At 33.7% G+C, this 23,950-nt stretch overlaps 1 protein-coding gene across 1 annotated transcript in view; it reads right to left on the bottom strand.

Annotated features, from left to right (window-relative positions):
* Window positions 1-23,950, bottom strand: part of LOC112057930 (uncharacterized) — a 50,684-nt gene that overhangs the window by 12,461 nt on the left and 14,273 nt on the right. Inside the window, exon 2 of the mRNA XM_024098541.2 lies at window positions 15,304-15,365. Coding sequence (XP_023954309.1) covers window positions 15,304-15,365 — 62 coding nt within the window. The remainder of the gene's footprint in view (window positions 1-15,303; window positions 15,366-23,950) is intronic.

The raw sequence follows: 23,950 nt of genomic DNA, 5'->3' as shown, positions 1-23,950 counted from the left end.
TATTTCATTGTAATATTGCATTTTATTATCATTTACTAGAGTCCCTCAATTTGATAAGTCCCACAGAAACTGTGAGTTTATCCAGGTTATAAAGTAGGTGTGTAAATCCAGGATTTATTGTCAAATACATTCAGTAGTTTCTGCGTTATAGAGTATCCATACAAACTTTCCCGTTTATAATAACTAAGTATTAATATGAAATTGTAGAACAGGAAAATGATTTATTTAAATACGATTCCGCTATAAAAATACTGTGGAGGAACACATTAAAGAATAGAGTTAAAAGCTTCCATAAAAGCCTCTTTGTTTTGTAACGTGGGGATTTCAATTTCAAAACTTTTTACTCACTCCATTTACGAGTATACAGTCCATCTCCAGGCATAAGCAGTTAACGATTCTGGGGCATTCGATAATCTCTGCTACAATGACGGCTGCGCAGAGTTTTTTGCCTTTTTCATTTTCGCAGCAAAAATGTGTGACTATTTTCGTTTTTACTATATTTACTCTATCTCCAACAATTTACTAGTGTTATAGAGAGGTGATAGCCCAATGGATATGACCTCTCCCTCCGATTCTGGAGGGCGTATTAGGTTCGAATACGGTCCGGGGCAAGCACCTCCAACTTTTCAGTTGTGTGCATTTTAAGAAATTAAATATCACGTGTCTCAAACGATAAAGGAAAACATCGTGAATAAACCTGCACATCAGAGAATTTTCTTAATGCTCTGCGTGTGTGAAGTTTGCTTATCCGCATTGGGCCAGCGTGGTGGGCTACTGGCCCAACCCCTCTCATCCTGAGAGGAGACTTGAGCAGCAGAGCAGACTCAGCAGTGAGCCGAATATGGGTTGATAATGATGATGATGATAGAGAGGTAAAGATTGTCAGTGTGTAAGGCTGTAGGTAATCTTTGGATCTACTAAACCGATTTTGGAAATTCTACCTTATTTTGTACGTGTCACAGGCTATACCTATTTTTTCCCCGTTTTTCCACAGAAAAGGGCACTACGGGGAAATTACGGTGTATGTTACATTGTTTATCAACTCAGGTAAGTGAATACGCATATAATATTTAGTACACTAGTAATAACGATTATTATAAATAATATGGGTTCTTTTAAATAAAAAAATGCGAAAAAATAGCCGACATTCAATAGTAATTAATTTGCCATTCTTTTAGATATTTTTTGCTGTATTTTGTGATATGGCTGTAGTTATTTAAATTGTTATTATATTGTAACTAAATATCTGTCAATTATACAAAAATGGATGCAGTTAAATTAACTAAAGTTTTTTTCTTTAGTATTTTAATGTTTTAACTAAATGTTAAGTAACAGTAATTCAAAATTAAAATACAGCATTGTTCCAGTTAAGTCTGAGCAACGTAAACTAGACACGCGATCTCGCAATCAAATACAAGAAATCCTTTTCTTTTGAAATAATAATGAAATAGTTTATCCAGTCTGCCTAGTACATGTTTTAAAAGATTAAAACATAATTTGAATTAAAAAAGAATTAAAAAAAACTAAATTTAAATCATTATACCACAAATAAATTTAAGCATTTTTTTAAATAAATAGAAACTAGACTAAATAAATGAATGTAGACTCACCATTAAGTATGATTGAAGTAAGCCGTTGATATGTTATTACCTATTACTTTTGCTTAAAAAATAATGTAAGGATGTTTTCGTTATACTAACAGACGTTTATGTAGTAAACGCTAGCCCGGCCGACTTTCAAGAACAAATATTCGTACAATTTACCCCCTCCTAAGAGGTAAGTTCAAACTCTATATCATCTTCATAGAAGAGGATATAGAGTTTGGAGGCCTGAGACCTATATAGAGGGCCGTTAAAATAAGTTGATAATTGATAAACATTACCTACACTTGTAGTTAAAGAAAAGTGTTTAAATTTCATATAATTTTGTATGTTGTATTCTTCCCTGCTTACTCTTTAAATATTCAATGTCATTTAAAATTGAAGTAAAATTTTACATTTCGCAACTTTTCACATATTTTCATCGAACAGCGTCCCAGTATATTTATTTTCGTATTTATGCATCGCCGCACAGCTCTTACGAGAAACCACTGTCATCTTTTCGACAGCATATCGACACGAGGCCCAAGACCTGCTTCAAATTATTTAGAACTTTACAAATATATTAAAAGCATGTTATGCCTATTTGCAGTATTTTTTTTTAAAGGGCAGGCGTAAGTAACTTATAAGGCTTCTATGCAAATAACACCAAAAATAGGATGTATTTGTCGTTTTTTTGCCTTCAGAAAATGTTGTCATTATGGACAATGCGTGATTAGTTTACACTGTAATCTTTCTTAATAAATCGTCATATACAAAACAAGTTTATGTTTGTGGTAATGTTTAATTTGGTCAGTGGAGTAATAATGCAATTGCAATAAACGTAAAATTAAATACAGAAAAAATTTAAACGGGGTTCAGATAAGTCATTCATCATTGAAAACAAGCTTTTGAACAGCCACGTGTAACTTGCCGTTCTACTGGTATGAGAAAAGTAAGAACAAATTAAAGTAAAATTAAATACCTACTGATATTGCTTAGAACAGAAAATAATTTAAGAAAATAATTCTTAGCACAAAAAATGTATTATGATTACACAGAAGGATACAAATTCTATCAAAAAAAAAAATAATTAGTATGAATAAATAAAATTTCAATGTTAATGTTGATACGATAGATCAACATTAACATTGCGGGGCATTATAGGAGTATAGTCTAATTCACATGTGCTTTTTAGTAGAAAAAAAGTTTTCCCTCTCCTATAAAAATGGTTGAGGTGTTATTCGATTCGGTATCACATGTAGGTAGTTTATGAAAAACTAAAGGGCCGCTCGCAAAAATTGCATAAGTTATAAACAATTAACTAAAAATTTAAAAAGGGGTACGGTTTTTGACTTATAACTCAAAATCTATTTAAAATATTTCTAATCTGATAAAAGATTCAAATAGAAGAGGAAATTTTCCAAAAAAGAAATCTAAGTGTTTGTAATTATAAATTAAGGACCAATATACTTTTTACCAAGGGTTGAAAATACGTCTGAAAATGAGTAATCTGGTTTGCGCTAGTCAAGCCTTACACTTCAACAAAAAATATTATTTTATCCTGAAAACTCTGGAATCAAGGAACAAGATATTTTATGATATTTTTTAAAAAGGTTCCTTAATATTGAATGTACTTACTAGAAAAAATATTAATCAACAAAACCGTTTTTAAGCAACCAAAAAAGGTATTTTTACGACTCAACACTGTTGTACTATAGAAATAATTACTCTCGCTTGCTTGTTGTTTTAATAACAACACCGATACAATCAAACAAACGAGCATGTCGTTATTCGCTCGCTCGCCGCAGTACCTGCTTTTTGTTCACCCATTACATCTGCGTACCATAATTTTCCCACGCCACGTGTTTCATGTATAAAACTACGCCTTATTCTATTTTCAGCTTCCAATATGAAAGCAATGGTGTTTTAATTTACGACCGCCAAGTCCTGTAAAAGCCACTTTGTATTTAAGATAACGATAAGTGATTGTAAACAAATCACCCCCAGTGATTTTTTTTTTAAATATTTTTTTAAAGAGGCTTTATCACAGAGTTAAAATGTCGCTCCGTAATTCCATTAACAATTTAGACTTTAAGTAACTAAATACACTACTACTACTACAATACACACTAATCTAAATATATATCAGGAGTTTGAGGAGGAGAAAGGATTATGATCAATTCTACCCCCAAAGATAAATAGGATGAAAGTTTGTATGAAACTTCGTCAATTTTAAACCGATCGGGCTGAGACATTGCATGCTTATTGTTGCTATGACGTAGGTGTACCTTAAAAAAGTATTTTGATAAATTCCACCCTTAAGGAGATAAAATAGGGGATGAAATTTGTATGGAAAGTCCTTAATTTTTAAAAATTTATTCATAAATCATAAAAAAAACGAAATATACTGTGATTCAAGAATTTTTAAAATTCAGTTAGAGTGATGAAATAGGGGTTGAAAGTTTACATTGATATAAACGCGGACGAAGTCGCGGGCGTCCGCTAGTTATACATTTAACCAGAATTAATTTATCAGTTGTTATTCTCTGTTACTCGTAAATAACAAAATGCACAGCACCTTGGCCTGCTCCGACAAGGGAAAATCCAAGACACTGTTGCACAGTCCCACACTATTATATCTACAATCTCTTATTCCTATAATTTCTTATAACGCCAACCACACAAGATCACGCTTATCGCCAAGTCTGCAGCGCACATCGGGATATGGTCACTGAAGAAAATATCGAAACATTAACCATAATCATGTTTCGTTATTTTTATCATTGCCTACCCAAAGGGTTTTACGGAACCGTATTACTAAGACTCCGCTGTCTGTCTGCCTATCCGTCCGTCTGTCATCAGACTGTATGTTATTAAAACTCTTTTGTTTCCGCCCAAATACAAAAAAAAATTAATATTTAAGTGGGTTGGCCCACACAAAAAACATAGTTTTTGGCATTTTTATTCATAAAGGCACAGAACCCTTCATGCGCAATTCCGACTCGCACGTAGCCGGGCTTTTTTTCTGCCCACATCCTCAAGCGCGCTGAAAAATTAACTGTCCGTGTGTTGCTGGCGTAAGCAAACATGTATTTTTTGAAGCTAATAGGTACCTACTTGTTTCAAAATAATAAATATGTTCTCACACTTGTTAAGAATATTATCACATTTATACTAGTCTATTAACATTATCTTGTTAAATTAGATATATAAAATTATGTCTGCTTCAATACAATACAAGTCTATTACACTGTTAGTACACTGACAGTGTAACAGTGTAAAGGTGTAAGTATTGCCTTCTCACATACTCAATAAGACGACGTCTATAGCGCAGTCGGCAGTAGTGCTGTAGTTCTCAACAAAGATGTCGTAGGTTTGATTCCTAGCTTGACTTAATATTTCTTACATTGGCTCCGGTTAGGTCTAGTCTGGGGGTAGGCATCGGCCACACAGTTACCACCACGCCAAGTTACCAAGACGCTAAGTGATTTAGCATTTCAGTACGATGCCGCGTAGAAACCATCATGGGTAAGCATAGAATAAACTTGTAGAATTAACTCTTTTAAGTAAGGCCTCCTTCTCATATCCTGCCTCATCATTTGACATCAGGTGATATCGCAGACAAGAGATGACTTGTCAATGAAAAAGAAAATTAAAAAAAACTGGCAAAATTCCAGGAACCCCAAGCCAGGGCTCCAGGATCGAAGGTTTCGTTAGTAGTTGAGCTTCTTGAGATAGAGTAAAACTATTGCCCATAAACAATGCATTCGTAAGCCATAAAACGAACACGTCCTACAAAGTGATGTTATACAAACTATAAATGGATATTTTTAATTAATACCTAATGTCACTCACCTTGACTATAATAATGATAAAATTTTATTTCAAATAATAAAATATAATTTACAAACATGAATTATTCAACTTGAAATAGATCAAGCAATAATATATAAGAATAATTCATATTTTTTAAATTTTGGTTGTAACCCGCGCTACAGACCTGCAGTTTTAACTGATCAGTCGAACTGTTCAGTTCAATCATCCGTGTGTAGTGTACAGTACAGTTTTTCTAAAGATTTCGATTGAAGTTTCGATTAAATAAAGCTGTATTATATTTGCGGTGAAAACTGAAGGTGCGTAGCGCCTCTAAGTAATTGCTTCTGCGATACAAATTGACATGTAATCTAGAATCACTCGAGACCTCATCAATACTTTAATCAAAGTAAATCGATTGCTAACGGAGTTTCATTAAACTTGAACTTGTTTATAAATATTTACATTAAAATATTTAAAACACATTTGCTCGTAAAGTATCGTTTATTTCACCAATTTCAATATCGTAATGTATCTCATTACGCACAAGTGCCGTAAAGTAAAGTAAAATGCACATGTGCCGTAATGTAATATCAAACAATATATTATATATAATAAAAAGCCATTTAATATCTGATACAGATAAATGTCACCATTTATCTGTATCAGAAACACAAAAATATTAATTTACTTTATTAGTAATACTGGCTGTTTTTGGTACATTTGTCTAAAAAAAAATATAAAAAAATGACTAGCGCATCAAAATGTCATCATAAGGAGAACAGGCAAAGATGCAAATTCGTTTTCAGAAAGTGTGTTGAAAGTGTGTTTCCTCGCAAATGTTATAAAACGGTCATACGACGTTCTAGGAACGTAATTTATTTTCTTAAAAATATTATCTAGTACTATTGTAATATTATATTGTATAGTCAGTAATAAATCTTTCTTTTTTGTCTTTTCTTTCTTAGTCTTACGTAATTATTAATTAATCGAATCGTATCCATGTTGGTACGTCCTTTACAATTTGGAAAACAAATAGTACCTACCTGTTCAAAAAGTGTTTGCTTAGTTGTTAATAGCTAACCATTGCATTAGTATATTTGATGATATTACAAAAAAGTGCGTGAAAAAACAGAGTATGTTTGGCAATATCTAGTAGGAATATTTAAGTAGACAAGGCCATGTAATATAAAAACATGTTAACTTGTCCTACGTTGACAATTTGATAGCATAAGTTCCTGTGATGGCCAGATCTTCGTAATTTTGTAAAACCTAAAAGTTTGTCATCTCATACTGTACCCTAAGGGAAGTCTAGTAGGCAATTATAGAGATAGGACCGTGGTGACTTAGAGAGGTAGCAGATTTCAAAGGTTCAGACCCTCGTCTTTGCAAAATTCCTTTATTTTAATTATGCTTATGGTAGTCACTTACCGTACAATAAATCCACGTGACTGCAGCGCTAACGCCTGGACATACGATAAACCCGATCGTATGTTGATCGCGACCTCCATGATGTCATGTATATGCTATTGTCCTGCCGTTAGTGCTGCAAGCCCATGAGCTTATTGGATGGTGAATGGCTAGCATTAGTTTACAAGCACGATCATCTATAATATTAGTATCAAATCTCTGCTATAGTGCATTGCCATTCTGCCCTGACATTCAACCTAAGATGCAGGTGTTTTCAAACATAGAGTGACGTGACGGGCCGCAGCGACAGTGATTGTACCATTTTTTGTGGCAGAGGAAACACTTCAAGCAGGTCCCAGGACTTGTGACCTTGGGAGTGGGTTAAAGGGATCCCTTTAGAATGCATCACTCACCTTCTCTGCTCGACATGTTCTCTATGCCCACACTGAACAATGTATGATAAAAATAATTACAACACAAAATTACTAACGCGACTGGCAGCGTGACGGTGTCTACGCTGTCTAACAAACAACTGCGCTAAAATCACCAAATTCTCTCTTATTTATACAAACACTGATACCTCCCCTCTAGAACTTGTAACATTAGTGCTGAGTAACAAACACGACACAAGATTGGCGCAGTTTCAAATCATTCATTGGTAATATAAATAAATTTATTCCAAATTTAGGTTACAGTCAGATCTTAATGAAATAAATATCAAATTCCGCCTTCCAGCGTGCATTATCATTATCAAAATACCTAAAATTTAATAGAATACCTATTAATTGAATACTTAGAGAACAGTATGTCTTCATCTTAACATACATACATTACACACCAGCGTGTGTACTATATCGCATACTTCTACCTTCATACGAGTATGTTATAATGCTAATTACGGTAAAAAATTTACAAGTTTTATCTAGCAATGAATCTGTGTGCCTAGTGGGAGTTTTCAATATTTTCATACTGTTACTATCGCGTTAACGTAAACGCAAATGTATATGAAATTGAAACAGTTGTGCAGTGGTGCCACTAGATGGCGCTGTTTCAATCCCATAGAAATTAGCGTTTATGTTTACGCGATAGTCACAGTATCAAACTGCCACTAGGCCCTCTGATATACTGACCACACACTGCCAGTGAGCGTTAGTAATAAGGTTATTGTAATACCTAATAAATTATTTTGTACACGTACATACTAGCGTATGTTTGTTTAGTTTATATTCAAATAAAACGTGAATTGAATGTTTACGTATAATTTGATAAGACTCGTTTAAAACGTACCTATACTATTATCCTTAAAAAATGGAACTTTGGAAAACTATTTCCAATATATTTTATATTCCTTATAAAAATCTATAAATAATCATACTTACTAGGTTTGTATAAGTGCTTATTTTATTACTTAACATAATAAAAGATTAAATACAGGTTAATAATTATGAAGAAATACTTATGTTTAGACATTGTTCATAGTGTCCGGGCATTATCAAAACAAACTTACAGACAATCGCACAAAATGGACTGCGTTTGTAACACCTAACTTACTATGCGATATTCATTGTTCTGATTCATCAAAGAATCATTGTATTAAAAGCAGACGATCAAATCAAATTACATAAACCCCCAATCGCACGAGAGTTTTTTGAACGGACGTTAAAAAAGCGTCTAATGACAACAAAAGCATTCCCAAGTATATGTTCACACAGTGTTTTTAAAGCACGACGTTTTGCGTTGCATTTTCAATTTTGGGCTTTAAAATAGACCTTCATTTAACTTCATACTATAACTGAACGTTTTTTTAACGTCCGTTAAAAAAACTCTCGTGCTAATGACGGCTAACGAGCCAATGTTATTGTGAAGAACTATTCGACTTATATTCCTAAACTCCCGAAGACTAGACAGCTGTACCGCAATATTAATTCCTAGTGCGCAAAATGGAAATAATTAAACCAGAGCTCTTAGGCAAATTCGAGCTGCTACCTTAATTAAAGGTAAACCTCTCAGTTTGTCATACGCTGTATTAATATAAGTTAATTAGTTTGTACAAAACGGTAGCGTTTGAATTTTATAGTATTATAAATTATTTTGTGAATGATAAAATATTTATTAAGTAACGAAAGCACAGTGTAAGTAAACCCCCACTATACTACCCTTTCTTGATGAATACTGTTTACCAACAAAGAAATTAGAAATGAATGTAGAAAATGCATTACATAATTTATTTATTTTAAATAATGTATGGTTTGTTTATAAAATGTTATATAAAATATATTAACCATATCTAATTGTTCTTAGCTTATTAATCAAATTTATTTTCATTAATTTAAGAACAAGTTGATTTTCATTATTATTAGGTGTGAAATGACTACTGATTTATACCCACATTTTTAGTTTATTTGTTGGTAAACAGTACTCATCAAGAAAGGCTGTAGTATATACCTATAGGTAGGCCGACGATATCAATCAGTTTGCAGGGAGTCGATCAATGCTGGATGCTCGAGACAGTGGTGTTTGGAAGTCCATGCAAGAGGGCTAGGTCCAGCAGAGGAAGTCTATCAGCCGTTTTAATAATTATGATGATGATATTATGAAGATGGCATATCTACTTCGAGATGAAAGATAGTCACAGCCTCCATTCCTTGAACATTCTCAAAACAAATCCAATCAAATCATCGTTTATTTTCTCAAAACCTGTGGTTAAAGAAGATGACAAACTATGTACAATGTTGTCGCCTTGAAGGGCGTGCAAATTTCACAAGACATTACTTATAAACTATATCATCACAAAAAAAATTGTCTTCTACCTAGGTACTTATTAAGAGAAAACTTGAACGATCGTGACCTTTCGTAATTATTTATCCCGCCTTGTAATCTGCAGTAGATCTCGATTTTGATATACAAACCTATAAATAGCCGTCTCTCAGGCTCAAGTTATCTATGGGTGAAAAGGTCAACATACATAATTATACAAGATATTATATAAAAGTTTTTTTTAATCGGACTGTTACTGTAAAGTACCTACATACTTTCAAGATACAATTATTAATGTTTCTTTTAATTAATTAACATACGGTTTAGTGTACCTTCTATCACATTAGACCACCTGATGTGATATTAAGTTAAATGCGAAAAACGATCCAATTCTAGCTGCTATTAACTATAATAACTAATTAACAGTGCTTAATTAAGTTATATCTTTTTATTATAACCCTCAACTTAACTGAGCACTAAAACAATATATTTATAATTTGTAAAATACACCCGTGACATTATCTATACTAATCTATACTAATATTATAAAGAGGTAAAGTTTGTAAGTTTGTAAGTTTGTCACATTTTTTAAATGGGGTAATCTTCGGAACTACTGGTCCGATTTTAAAAATTCTTTCACCAGTAGAATGCTACATTATCGGGGAGTGCTATAGGCTATATTTTATATTGGTATCATATATATTAGCCGAGTTATCACAGTTTTTGTCATACAGGTCGGACCGAAAATCCTCTTAGGCAGACTTATTCGCATGCGCTGCCTTAACCATTGTGTAAAATTGAAATTAATGTATGGAGGCTTTATGTATCTTTAAAAGTTCTACAAAAAAGTCCGCGACACCATATACCTATCTTCTATACATTAGCAGATATAGTACCTTTTGTGTTTTAAAAATTATTAATTTTATATACTTAGGTTTGCGTCATTATTTATGCTACTTAACTTAAATCCTTATCAAAATAAATTATTTAATAATCACAAGGATGTTATGGAGATAAGATTTGCCCTTTATAGTATGTTAATTAGTTAAATAGTTTCGGAGATAATACAAAATTTCTAAAAGGCGGAATGCCGCTTATGTTTAAGCGCCAACCGCCAAATTAAGTTGAACCTTCCTCTATAGGTTTCTACGTATTTTATAGGGATCAGCATTTTTGGTTACTAAACTCTATGTAGGCGTTTTATCCATTTACCAATAGATGGCGTTGAGCAAAAACACCATATTTTTGTACGGCGCTAGGGAGATTTATGCCGACTACATGATGATCGAAATTGATTGTTCATACATTGGTGTTGGTGGTGAAAAATTTACTTAGATTTTGGCAAGTCGATGTTAATTGTTAATGATTATGTTCTACTTCTAGGCACGTACCACGTAGGTAGTTAAAGTTAGCTAGGTACTGTTTGTCTGACTCTGTCTATTTACGTATTTCTTTTTAGATTTAGAAATAGAGATTAGAGACATACTTTAAGTTTTAATTTATAGTTTAGAATTTAGATACGTCGTACTTTAGATGTTTAGGTTCAGGACCAGGTTTAGGTAATCAGGTTTAAACTTTAAATTCAAATAAATAATTTGTAATTTTATTTTATTCGTTTCGTTTCGACTTTCGACTTTCGTCATACGTATTTCGTGTAATTAGTTATTATTTCGTTTTATGGTATTACTAGCGGACGCCCGCGACTTCGTCTGCGTAAAATTCGATGTCAATTTTACTACTACCCCCTAACCTAACCTAACCTACCCTACCCCTACCGTACCCCTACCCTATCACTACCCCAACCCTACCACTGCCCCAACCCTACCCCTACCCTACCCCTACCTTACCTATACCCTACCCCAATCCTACCCGTACCCTCCCCGTACCCTATCCCTTTCCTACCCCTATCCCATCCGTACCCCTATCTCACGCCTATCCTACCCCTACCCTGCCACTTCCCTATCCTACCCGTACCTCTACCCTACCACTACCCTACCTCTACCCCGACCCTACCACTACCCTAAACCCGGCCCTAAACCTACCCTACCCCTACACTACCCCTACGCTTCCCTACCCGTACCCTAACCTACCCTGTAACTTCTCTATCTTACTCCTACCCTTAGCAAAATCGGTCCAGTCCTTCGAGAGTGGTGGTATGACCAAGAGAAATAGAGACTTCTATGCTAATAATATAAAGAGGTAAAGTTCGTGTGGTTGTAGGAGGTAATCTCTGGATCTACTGGACCGATTTGGAAAATTGTTTTACCAATAGAAAGCTACGTTATTTGCGAGTGTCCAAGGCTATGTTTGATCCCCATATTCACACGGGAACGGGAACTACGTAAATGAAAGCGCCGGGCGTCATATAGTGGAATTTCTGCGTCTTTTAGAAATTTTGTATTATCTCCGAAACTATTTAAGTAATTAACATACTGTAAAGGGCAAATCTTATCTCCATAATACCCTTGTGATTATTAAATAATTTATTTTAATAAGGATTAAAGTTTAGTTGTATAAATAATGAGGTAAACCTAAGTATATAAAATTAATAATTTTTAAAACACAAAAGGCCTTTTTTCTTCTATATATCAGCTAATATATAGAAGATAGATATATGGTGTCGCGGACTTTTTTGTAGAACTTTTAAAGATACATAAAGTCTCCATATATTAATTTCAATTTTACACAATAGTTAAGGCAGCGCATGCGAATAAGTCTGTATAAGAGGATTTTCAGTCCGACCTGTATGACAAAAACTGTGATAACTCGGCTAATATATATGATACCAATATAACCTATAGCACTCCCCGATAATGTAGCATTCTACTGGTGAAAGAATTTTTAAAATCGGACCAGTAGTTCCGAAGATTACCCCATTTAAAAAATGTGACAAACTTACAAACTTTACCTCTTTATAATATTAGTATAGACTACGTATGTATATCTTTTACAAAATTAAGTTAACACAAAACACTATAATTACACTTACTAAGTTTTAATTAATTTATATACACAACAATCGAAATAATACCATAAAACGAAATAATAACTAATTACACGAAATACGTATGACGAAAGTCGAAAGTCGAAACGAAACGAATAAAATAAAATTACAAATTATTTATTTGAATTTAAAGTTTAAACCTGATTACCTAAACCTGGTCCTGAACCTAAACATCTAAAGTACGACGTATCTAAATTCTAAACTATAAATTAAAACTTAAAGTATGTCTCTAATCTCTATTTCTAAATCTAAAAAGAAATACGTAAATAGACAGAGTCAGACAAACAGTACCTAGCTAACTTTAACTACCTACGTGGTACGTGCCTAGAAGTAGAACATAATCATTAACAATTAACATCGACTTGCCAAAATCTAAGTAAATTTTTCACCACCAACACCAATGTATGAACAATCAATTTCGATCATCATGTAGTCGGCATAAATCTCCCTAGCGCCGTACAAAAATATGGTGTTTTTGCTCAACGCCATCTATTGGTAAATGGATAAAACGCCTACATAGAGTTTAGTAACCAAAAATGCTGATCCCTATAAAATACGTAGAAACCTATAGAGGAAGGTTCAACTTAATTTGGCGGTTGGCGCTTAAACATAAGCGGCATTCCGCCTTTTAGAAATTTTGTATTATCTCCGAAACTATTTAACTAATTAACATACTATAAAGGGCAAATCTTATCTCCATAACATCCTTGTGATTATTAAATAATTTATTTTGATAAGGATTTAAGTTAAGTAGCATAAATAATGACGCAAACCTAAGTATATAAAATTAATAATTTTTAAAACACAAAAGGTACTATATCTGCTAATGTATAGAAGATAGGTATATGGTGTCGCGGACTTTTTTGTAGAACTTTTAAAGATACATAAAGCCTCCATACATTAATTTCAATTTTACACAATGGTTAAGGCAGCGCATGCGAATAAGTCTGCCTAAGAGGATTTTCGGTCCGACCTGTATGACAAAAACTGTGATAACTCGGCTAATATATATGATACCAATATAAAATATAGCCTATAGCACTCCCCGATAATGTAGCATTCTACTGGTGAAAGAATTTTTAAAATCGGACCAGTAGTTCCGAAGATTACCCCATTTAAAAAATGTGACAAACTTACAAACTTACAAACTTTACCTCTTTATAATATTAGTATAGATTTCGATTGTTGTGTATATAAATTAATTAAAACTTAGTAAGTGTAATTATAGTGTTTTGTGTTAACTTAATTTTGTAAAAGATATACATACGTAGTCTATACTAATATTATAAAGAGGTAAAGTTTGTAAGTTTGTCACATTTTTTAAATGGGGTAATCTTCGGAACTACTGGTCCGATTTTAAAAATTCTTTCACCAGTAGAATGCTACATTATCGGGGAGTGCTATAGGTTATATTGGTATCATATATATTAGCCGAGTTATCACAGTTTTTGTCATACAGGTCGGACTGAAAATCCTCTTATACAGACTTATTCGCATGCGCTGCCTTAACTATTGTGTAAAATTGAAATTAATATATGGAGACTTTATGTATCTTTAAAAGTTCTACAAAAAAGTCCGCGACACCATATATCTATCTTCTATATATTAGCTGATATATAGAAGAAAAAAGGCCTTTTGTGTTTTAAAAATTATTAATTTTATATACTTAGGTTTACCTCATTATTTATACAACTAAACTTTAATCCTTATTAAAATAAATTATTTAATAATCACAAGGGTATTATGGAGATAAGATTTGCCCTTTACAGTATGTTAATTACTTAAATAGTTTCGGAGATAATACAAAATTTCTAAAAGACGCAGAAATTCCACTATATGACGCCCGGCGCTTTCATTTACGTAGTTCCCGTTCCCGTGTGAATATGGGGATCAAACATAGCCTTGGACACTCGCAAATAACGTAGCTTTCTATTGGTAAAACAATTTTCCAAATCGGTCCAGTAGATCCAGAGATTACCTCCTACAACCACACGAACTTTACCTCTTTATATTATTAGCATAGAAGTCTCTATTTCTCTTGGTCATACCACCACTCTCGAAGGACTGGACCGATTTTGCTAAGGGTAGGAGTAAGATAGAGAAGTTACAGGGTAGGTTAGGGTACGGGTAGGGAAGCGTAGGGGTAGTGTAGGGGTAGGGTAGGTTTAGGGCCGGGTTTAGGGTAGTGGTAGGGTCGGGGTAGAGGTAGGGTAGTGGTAGGGTAGAGGTACGGGTAGGATAGGGAAGTGGCAGGGTAGGGGTAGGATAGGCGTGAGATAGGGGTACGGATGGGATAGGGGTAGGAAAGGGATAGGGTACGGGGAGGGTACGGGTAGGATTGGGGTAGGGTATAGGTAAGGTAGGGGTAGGGTAGGGGTAGGGTTGGGGCAGTGGTAGGGTTGGGGTAGTGATAGGGTAGGGGTACGGTAGGGGTAGGGTAGGTTAGGTTAGGTTAGGGGGTAGTAGTAAAATTGACATCGAATTTTACGCAGACGAAGTCGCGGGCGTCCGCTAGTTTATAATAACTTTGAAAATAAATGCGATTGTGAGTTTGTTTTTTCATCAATGGAACAAAACATCATCCCGTTTTTTCCGGAAACAGGAGCATCGTATAAAAATCCTAAACGACGTAGGTATAGTACAATAAACAATAAGCGTGAACGTTGTAAACATTTTTTGATACACATAAAACATTTACGGCTCTTTTGTGAAATAAAGCGAAAATGAAATTGTACTTACGCTCTGTGTTTGCGAAATTAATACCGCCAGTAATATGACCGAGGTTGATTTTTTCATTTCGACTGAAACAAAAAAGAAATGTTACAAATTGATATTATGTGTATTTTATTACGTAAAAAGGTAGATTTATGTTATTGTTGGATGTATTTGAGTTTCTTTCTGAAGATATTCGCCTTATTTCTTTTGTGATTGATGAAATATAATTTCCATTCCAGCACCTTGGGACAACAACCTCCATCGGCTCTTCGAAGTATGTGACCTGCCACATTGCCACTTAAGCTTCGCGACTTGATTGACTTGACAGTGACTTTGATTCGTCTGCGGATCTCCTAATTTCTGACACGATCACGCAGAGAAATTCCAAGGGTTTCTGAGAGGGTTGCAGCGGCGATTGCATTAAGCGGGTTGCAAAGAGCAGCGGGATGCTGCCTGTTCGAGACCGTTGTGCTTGGAAGTTCATGCAAGAGGCCTATGTCTAGCAGTGGGCGTCCATCGGCTGATAATGATGATGATGATAGATACAAAATTTACAGTTCCTGCATTCTGTAAAGTTACAGCGATGTGACATCGCTCATTTCCTTAGCAACTTAGTTGTTATTTTTGGCATCCTATAGAACTAAAGTTCAAATTCGAATAGAACTTGTTATAGGCGAATATTACATCGACGAGTATAAATAGCGGAATCACACCCCAAAAGCGTAATAAAAATTTAACCAGTCAAAACGCAGCCGAGTCATGACTTTGCCTTGCAGTTTAAATGTGACTTATAGTCTGATGTAAAAAGAACATATGCTAACCTGGCTTTAATTTACAACCAGTTACTTCACAGTCAAGTAGATTTTCCTTATTACAATGTTATTATTTATATTAAAAGTAAAATTAATTTGAATGGTTTAATGACCACTTTTTGTGTGTTTGCAAAACTAATTATTTATTTTAATGATACTTAATAGCACTCGTTAAACAAGTCCAATAATGTTGTTATAAATGAATCTTCAATGATAATAAATATGCATTATTACAATTTTGCACATTACCAATGATAATTCTACTCTCATAATATTTATTATCATAGGCCGAAATTATAATTGAAAATATAAATATATTAATATTAGGACGTAGGTATTTATAGCATAGTTTAAACTCATTACAGATTGTTATAATTTTTTTTGAGAGTAAATAAAGCTGAAAATGACAAGATCACCTCAAAATAAATATTTCAAAGAACATGAGTACTACTATATAATTAAAATAATTATGATATTAATGGCCATATAAACTAGGGATATATGACCGGTATTAGGTTTCCCTTTGACTTTCCCTTCATATGTCTTCTCTTACATTTTGAACACAAGTGTTAGCAATATACACTTCTCTCATCTATAGTAATATTTCTAACAAGTTATTTTTTTTTTAAGAATATTGGCCATGTATTTTATAATTTGACCAATATTCCCATTCCCCTCCAACTAGTCGGGTAAGACTGTGCTAGGAGTGGGTACGACAATAGACCAACGGGGCGGGTACCGAGCCACCACCCCTCGGTGATGAGTGCAACCGCTCTTACCGTTGAGTTAATTAAGCTATTTTCAGTATGTACAAACAGAGTTCAGCTGACCTATTTACTATTTTGGTCTTTATTATCAACCTATTATTAACATCAAATCAATTGAGATTGTCATCCACCTACTGAATGATATCCACCAGTAGGTCCCGAATGACACTTGATATATTGATTGAGAGGTTTTTAATTTTTATTTATTAGTTCAAATAATAATGGCACACATTTGCAACAATAATTCTGACAGCCTATTTTGATATTCAATATTTTATTCAAAATTTAAATTTAAAATATTTTGTTTTTTCCAAGCATAGGGTTTGATTAAATGAATTTGCAATTTAGAATAAGAAAAGTTTTATATTCTCCATGGACTTCCTCCTAAATCTCGTCTTTTAGGCTTTACCGTCATGCTTAAGATTTCGTTAACTTTATTATAAACGAAAATTAAACTTGACATAATCCAAGAATTTGTTCGACTTGTTTCTTAAAACCATCTTATAACTTAAAGGCTATATTTTGTAAGTGCCTCAATGTTTGTCACCTTGAAAACTTTCACTTTACAACTTACGCCATTTAACATCAAATGTTAATACTATTTAACGAACAAAACGAGTAGATAATTAAATGAAATCTTAATGATGAAATGATAATTAACAAACATATATCTACGACAAATTAGCACAACTCATAGATATTACAATTTGGTTTTTACGCGGCTCGGAACGTTAATACACTTGGTGGTATGTCTTATACGAGAAATCTTTCAGCTAAAAAATTAAATTCAACTTTAATTGTTATGATCGTAAGGTTCAATATGTTCTGATCTATATTTATTCGACCCTACATCTTTAGTCACATGAAATCACGGAAATTACCAAAGAGCGTGTGTCATAACAATAAGGAACTATTAAAACCTCGATACACTTATAACAGGTGTTTACAGTTGAATTGAATTTTATTTTATAGACCTTCTATTTTCGAAAGACAGTATGGACTAGGCCGTATGAGTAGTACTAGTTAATGCTTGGGCACAAGAACAAAATATTTATTAATGACCATCCTTAATATAATTTGAATCCAAACGATTCTGAAAATATTATATTTTCCAAACGATTCTGATAATTCGACTCTAAGGTTATGTGAATATTATTTAAAATCACGTGGTAACCTTGTTGGACAATTTTCAGGGGGCATATTATGATCGGACCATACACACACACACAAATTCTGAGTATTTCTGTTTCTGTTCTAAGATAGGTACAGACTGACGTTCAACTGACGTGTTTGTGTGTTTAACTGAAGGAACGTTATCAAAGAGGAACCATGTTTTTAAATTATCATGTGGCTGTGAATAGTTAACACTTGTTTTTATGTTTATTTATTTTTATAATTCCATAATCTATGATGGAATGTTTTTTAAAATATTTAAGATTTATTTGATTTAGTGGAGTGTTTTTTAAACATTTTTTGATTATATCACTCCTTCGTTAAGTTTCTTCAGTGTAAGAGCTTATCAGTATTAAGGTGTAACGCCGAAACAAAACGTGTCTGCTTAAAAAGCGAGTGCCTGTAATGGCCAGATATTCGCGATTTATCAAAAGCTGAAAGTTTCATCTACATCCACATCCAATTCAAATCAAATCAAATCATTTATTTGCTAGAATGTGGTACATGTTTTGGTCTTAAAATTATTGAGTCACCTATACATTCAACTGATTACAGTATGCAAAATTTTTAAAATTAAAATAATTATTTCAATAATTTATCCTATTATCATTATATTTGATGTGAAAATTTACAATAAAAATTTCAATCTAAATTGAACATATATTTATTACAATTTTTATTAATGACCATCCTTAATCATTTGTAAGTACGGTAAGAAAAGTGTCTGTGTAGATATTCGTCAAATGTTCACGTTTACAATCATAATAATAAAGATGAGCAAATCTAAATCAACTGTAAGTTGCAATATGTTATGAACGAATGAGAGTAGAGGTAAAATGGTTACGAAAGGAACAGTTACGCGCCTATGGTTATATTACCGGTAAGAATTACATTGTTCTTGCAATCGTCGGTAACATGTCACTTAGGTACGTAAGTCATAGAGCAGCAACGCGAGATATTCTGAATAGGATATTCATCAATGTGTGTCATAGTATACAACGAAGCTTAAATACTTCATATTCAAAATAAACGTTGTTAAATATCATAACAGACAATATAAGTGACTATAACTAGTGACTTTTGATACCTGATATCGTCACATATGCTCATCGTCAAATATACTTCAACTAGCGGACGCCCGCGACTTCGTCAGCGTAAAAATTGATGTAAACTTCTCTACCTCTACCTTACCCTGCTCGTAAACCTACCCAACCCTACCCTACCCTACCCCTACCTTACTCCTACCCTACCGCTAACGCTAACCCTTCCCTCCCCCCACCTTACCCTACCCTAACCCTACCCGTAATCTATACATACCCTATCCTACCCTACCCCTACCTTACTCCTACTCTACCGCTAACCCTAACCCTTCCCTACCCCTACCTTATCCCTACCCTAACCCTACCCTACCCGTACCCTACCCGTACACTACCCCTACCCTACCCTACCCCTATCCTACTCCTCCCTTACCCTATACGTTCCATATCCTTCCCCTACCTCTACCTTGCCCCTACCCTACACTACCCCTACCTTATCCGTACCCTACCCTACACTTTCCCTAAATTACCCCTACCCTACCTCTATCCTATCCCTACCCTCAGCAAAATTGGTCCAGCCTTTTGTGCGTGGTGCAATGACCAAAAGACTATAATTTCCCAAGCGACTTCTATGCTAATACTATAAAGATGTAAAGTTTGCTTGGTTGTCGGGGGTAATCTCTGGATCTACTGGACCGATTTGGAAAATTCTTTTACCAATAGAAAGCTACATTATTTGCGAGTGTCATAGGATATGTTTGGTCCTCATATTCATACGGGAACGGGAACCACGTAATTTAAACCGCGGGGCGTCATATAGCGGCATTTCTGCGACTCTCAGAAATTTTGTATTATCTCCGAAACTATATAACTAATTAACATACTGTAAAGGGCAAATCTTATCTCTATAATATCCTTGTGATTATTAAATAATTTATTTTGATAAGGATTTAAGTTTAGTTGTGTAAATAATGACGTAAACCTTAGTTTAAAATTTAAATAATTTATTAAAGTACTAAAGGTACTATATCTGCTAAATTATAAAAGATAGATATATGGTGTCGCGGACTTTTTTGTAGAACTTTTAAAGGTTCAAAAAGCCTCCATACATTTATTTCAGTTATACGCAATGGTTGAGGCAGCGCATGCGAATAAGTAAGTTTTTCGGTCTGACCTGTAAGAGAAAACCCGCGATATCTCAGTAGTTATATATGATAGAAATATAAAATATAGCCTATAGCACTCCCCGATAACGTAGCATTCTACTGGTGAAAGAATTTTTAAAATCGGTCCAGTAGTTCCGAAGATTACCCCATTTCAAAAAATTGTTACAAACTTACAAACTTACAAACTTACAAACTTACAAACTTTACCTCTTTATAATATTAGTATAGATTAATGATACTTAATAGCACTCGTTAAACAAGTCCAATAATGTTGTTATAAATGAATCTTCAATGATAATAAATATGCATTATTACAATTTTGCACATTACCAATGATAATTCTACTCTCATAATATTTATTATCATAGGCCGAAATTATAATTGAAAATATAAATATATTAATATTAGGACGTAGGTATTTATAGCATAGTTTAAACTCATTACAGATTGTTATAATTTTTTTTGAGAGTAAATAAAGCTGAAAATGACAAGATCACCTCAAAATAAATATTTCAAAGAACATGAGTACTACTATATAATTAAAATAATTATGATATTAATGGCCATATAAACTAGGGATATATGACCGGTATTAGGTTTCCCTTTGACTTTCCCTTCATATGTCTTCTCTTACATTTTGAACACAAGTGTTAGCAATATACACTTCTCTCATCTATAGTAATATTTCTAACAAGTTATTTTTTTTTTAAGAATATTGGCCATGTATTTTATAATTTGACCAATATTCCCATTCCCCTCCAACTAGTCGGGTAAGACTGTGCTAGGAGTGGGTACGACAATAGACCAACGGGGCGGGTACCGAGCCACCACCCCTCGGTGATGAGTGCAACCGCTCTTACCGTTGAGTTAATTAAGCTATTTTCAGTATGTACAAACAGAGTTCAGCTGACCTATTTACTATTTTGGTCTTTATTATCAACCTATTATTAACATCAAATCAATTGAGATTGTCATCCACCTACTGAATGATATCCACCAGTAGGCCCCGAATGACACTTGATATATTGATTGAGAGGTTTTTAATTTTTATTTATTAGTTCAAATAATAATGGCACACATTTGCAACAATAATTCTGACAGCCTATTTTGATATTCAATATTTTATTCAAAATTTAAATTTAAAATATTTTGTTTTTTCCAAGCATAGGGTTTGATTAAATGAATTTGCAATTTAGAATAAGAAAAGTTTTATATTCTCCATGGACTTCCTCCTAAATCTCGTCTTTTAGGCTTTACCGTCATGCTTAAGATTTCGTTAACTTTATTATAAACGAAAATTAAACTTGACATAATCCAAGAATTTGTTCGACTTGTTTCTTAAAACCATCTTATAACTTAAAGGCTATATTTTGTAAGTGCCTCAATGTTTGTCACCTTGAAAACTTTCACTTTACAACTTACGCCATTTAACATCAAATGTTAATACTATTTAACGAACAAAACGAGTAGATAATTAAATGAAATCTTAATGATGAAATGATAATTAACAAACATATATCTACGACAAATTAGCACAACTCATAGATATTACAATTTGGTTTTTACGCGGCTCGGAACGTTAATACACTTGGTGGTATGTCTTATACGAGAAATCTTTCAGCTAAAAAATTAAATTCAACTTTAATTGTTATGATCGTAAGGTTCAATATGTTCTGATCTATATTTATTCGACCCTACATCTTTAGTCACATGAAATCACGGAAATTACCAAAGAGCGTGTGTCATAACAATAAGGAACTATTAAAACCTCGATACACTTATAACAGGTGTTTACAGTTGAATTGAATTTTATTTTATAGACCTTCTATTTTCGAAAGACAGTATGGACTAGGCCGTATGAGTAGTACTAGTTAATGCTTGGGCACAAGAACAAAATATTTATTAATGACCATCCTTAATATAATTTGAATCCAAACGATTCTGAAAATATTATATTTTCCAAACGATTCTGATAATTCGACTCTAAGGTTATGTGAATATTATTTAAAATCACGTGGTAACCTTGTTGGACAATTTTCAGGGGGCATATTATGATCGGACCATACACACACACACAAATTCTGAGTATTTCTGTTTCTGTTCTAAGATAGGTACAGACTGACGTTCAACTGACGTGTTTGTGTGTTTAACTGAAGGAACGTTATCAAAGAGGAACCATGTTTTTAAATTATCATGTGGCTGTGAATAGTTAACACTTGTTTTTATGTTTATTTATTTTTATAATTCCATAATCTATGATGGAATGTTTTTTAAAATATTTAAGATTTATTTGATTTAGTGGAGTGTTTTTTAAACATTTTTTGATTATATCACTCCTTCGTTAAGTTTCTTCAGTGTAAGAGCTTATCAGTATTAAGGTGTAACGCCGAAACAAAACGTGTCTGCTTAAAAAGCGAGTGCCTGTAATGGCCAGATATTCGCGATTTATCAAAAGCTGAAAGTTTCATCTACATCCACATCCAATTCAAATCAAATCAAATCATTTATTTGCTAGAATGTGGTACATGTTTTGGTCTTAAAATTATTGAGTCACCTATACATTCAACTGATTACAGTATGCAAAATTTTTAAAATTAAAATAATTATTTCAATAATTTATCCTATTATCATTATATTTGATGTGAAAATTTACAATAAAAATTTCAATCTAAATTGAACATATATTTATTACAATTTTTATTAATGACCATCCTTAATCATTTGTAAGTACGGTAAGAAAAGTGTCTGTGTAGATATTCGTCAAATGTTCACGTTTACAATCATAATAATAAAGATGAGCAAATCTAAATCAACTGTAAGTTGCAATATGTTATGAACGAATGAGAGTAGAGGTAAAATGGTTACGAAAGGAACAGTTACGCGCCTATGGTTATATTACCGGTAAGAATTACATTGTTCTTGCAATCGTCGGTAACATGTCACTTAGGTACGTAAGTCATAGAGCAGCAACGCGAGATATTCTGAATAGGATATTCATCAATGTGTGTCATAGTATACAACGAAGCTTAAATACTTCATATTCAAAATAAACGTTGTTAAATATCATAACAGACAATATAAGTGACTATAACTAGTGACTTTTGATACCTGATATCGTCACATATGCTCATCGTCAAATATACTTCAACTAGCGGACGCCCGCGACTTCGTCAGCGTAAAAATTGATGTAAACTTCTCTACCTCTACCTTACCCTGCTCGTAAACCTACCCAACCCTACCCTACCCTACCCCTACCTTACTCCTACCCTACCGCTAACGCTAACCCTTCCCTCCCCCCACCTTACCCTACCCTAACCCTACCCGTAATCTATACATACCCTATCCTACCCTACCCCTACCTTACTCCTACTCTACCGCTAACCCTAACCCTTCCCTACCCCTACCTTATCCCTACCCTAACCCTACCCTACCCGTACCCTACCCGTACACTACCCCTACCCTACCCTACCCCTATCCTACTCCTCCCTTACCCTATACGTTCCATATCCTTCCCCTACCTCTACCTTGCCCCTACCCTACACTACCCCTACCTTATCCGTACCCTACCCTACACTTTCCCTAAATTACCCCTACCCTACCTCTATCCTATCCCTACCCTCAGCAAAATTGGTCCAGCCTTTTGTGCGTGGTGCAATGACCAAAAGACTATAATTTCCCAAGCGACTTCTATGCTAATACTATAAAGATGTAAAGTT

This window comes from Bicyclus anynana, chromosome 13 (genome assembly GCF_947172395.1).
Source record: "Bicyclus anynana chromosome 13, ilBicAnyn1.1, whole genome shotgun sequence".
Taxonomy (NCBI): domain Eukaryota; kingdom Metazoa; phylum Arthropoda; class Insecta; order Lepidoptera; family Nymphalidae; genus Bicyclus; species Bicyclus anynana.
The sequence above is the reverse complement of the archived record's forward strand: the minus strand, read 5'-3'. Positions and strand labels throughout refer to the sequence as shown.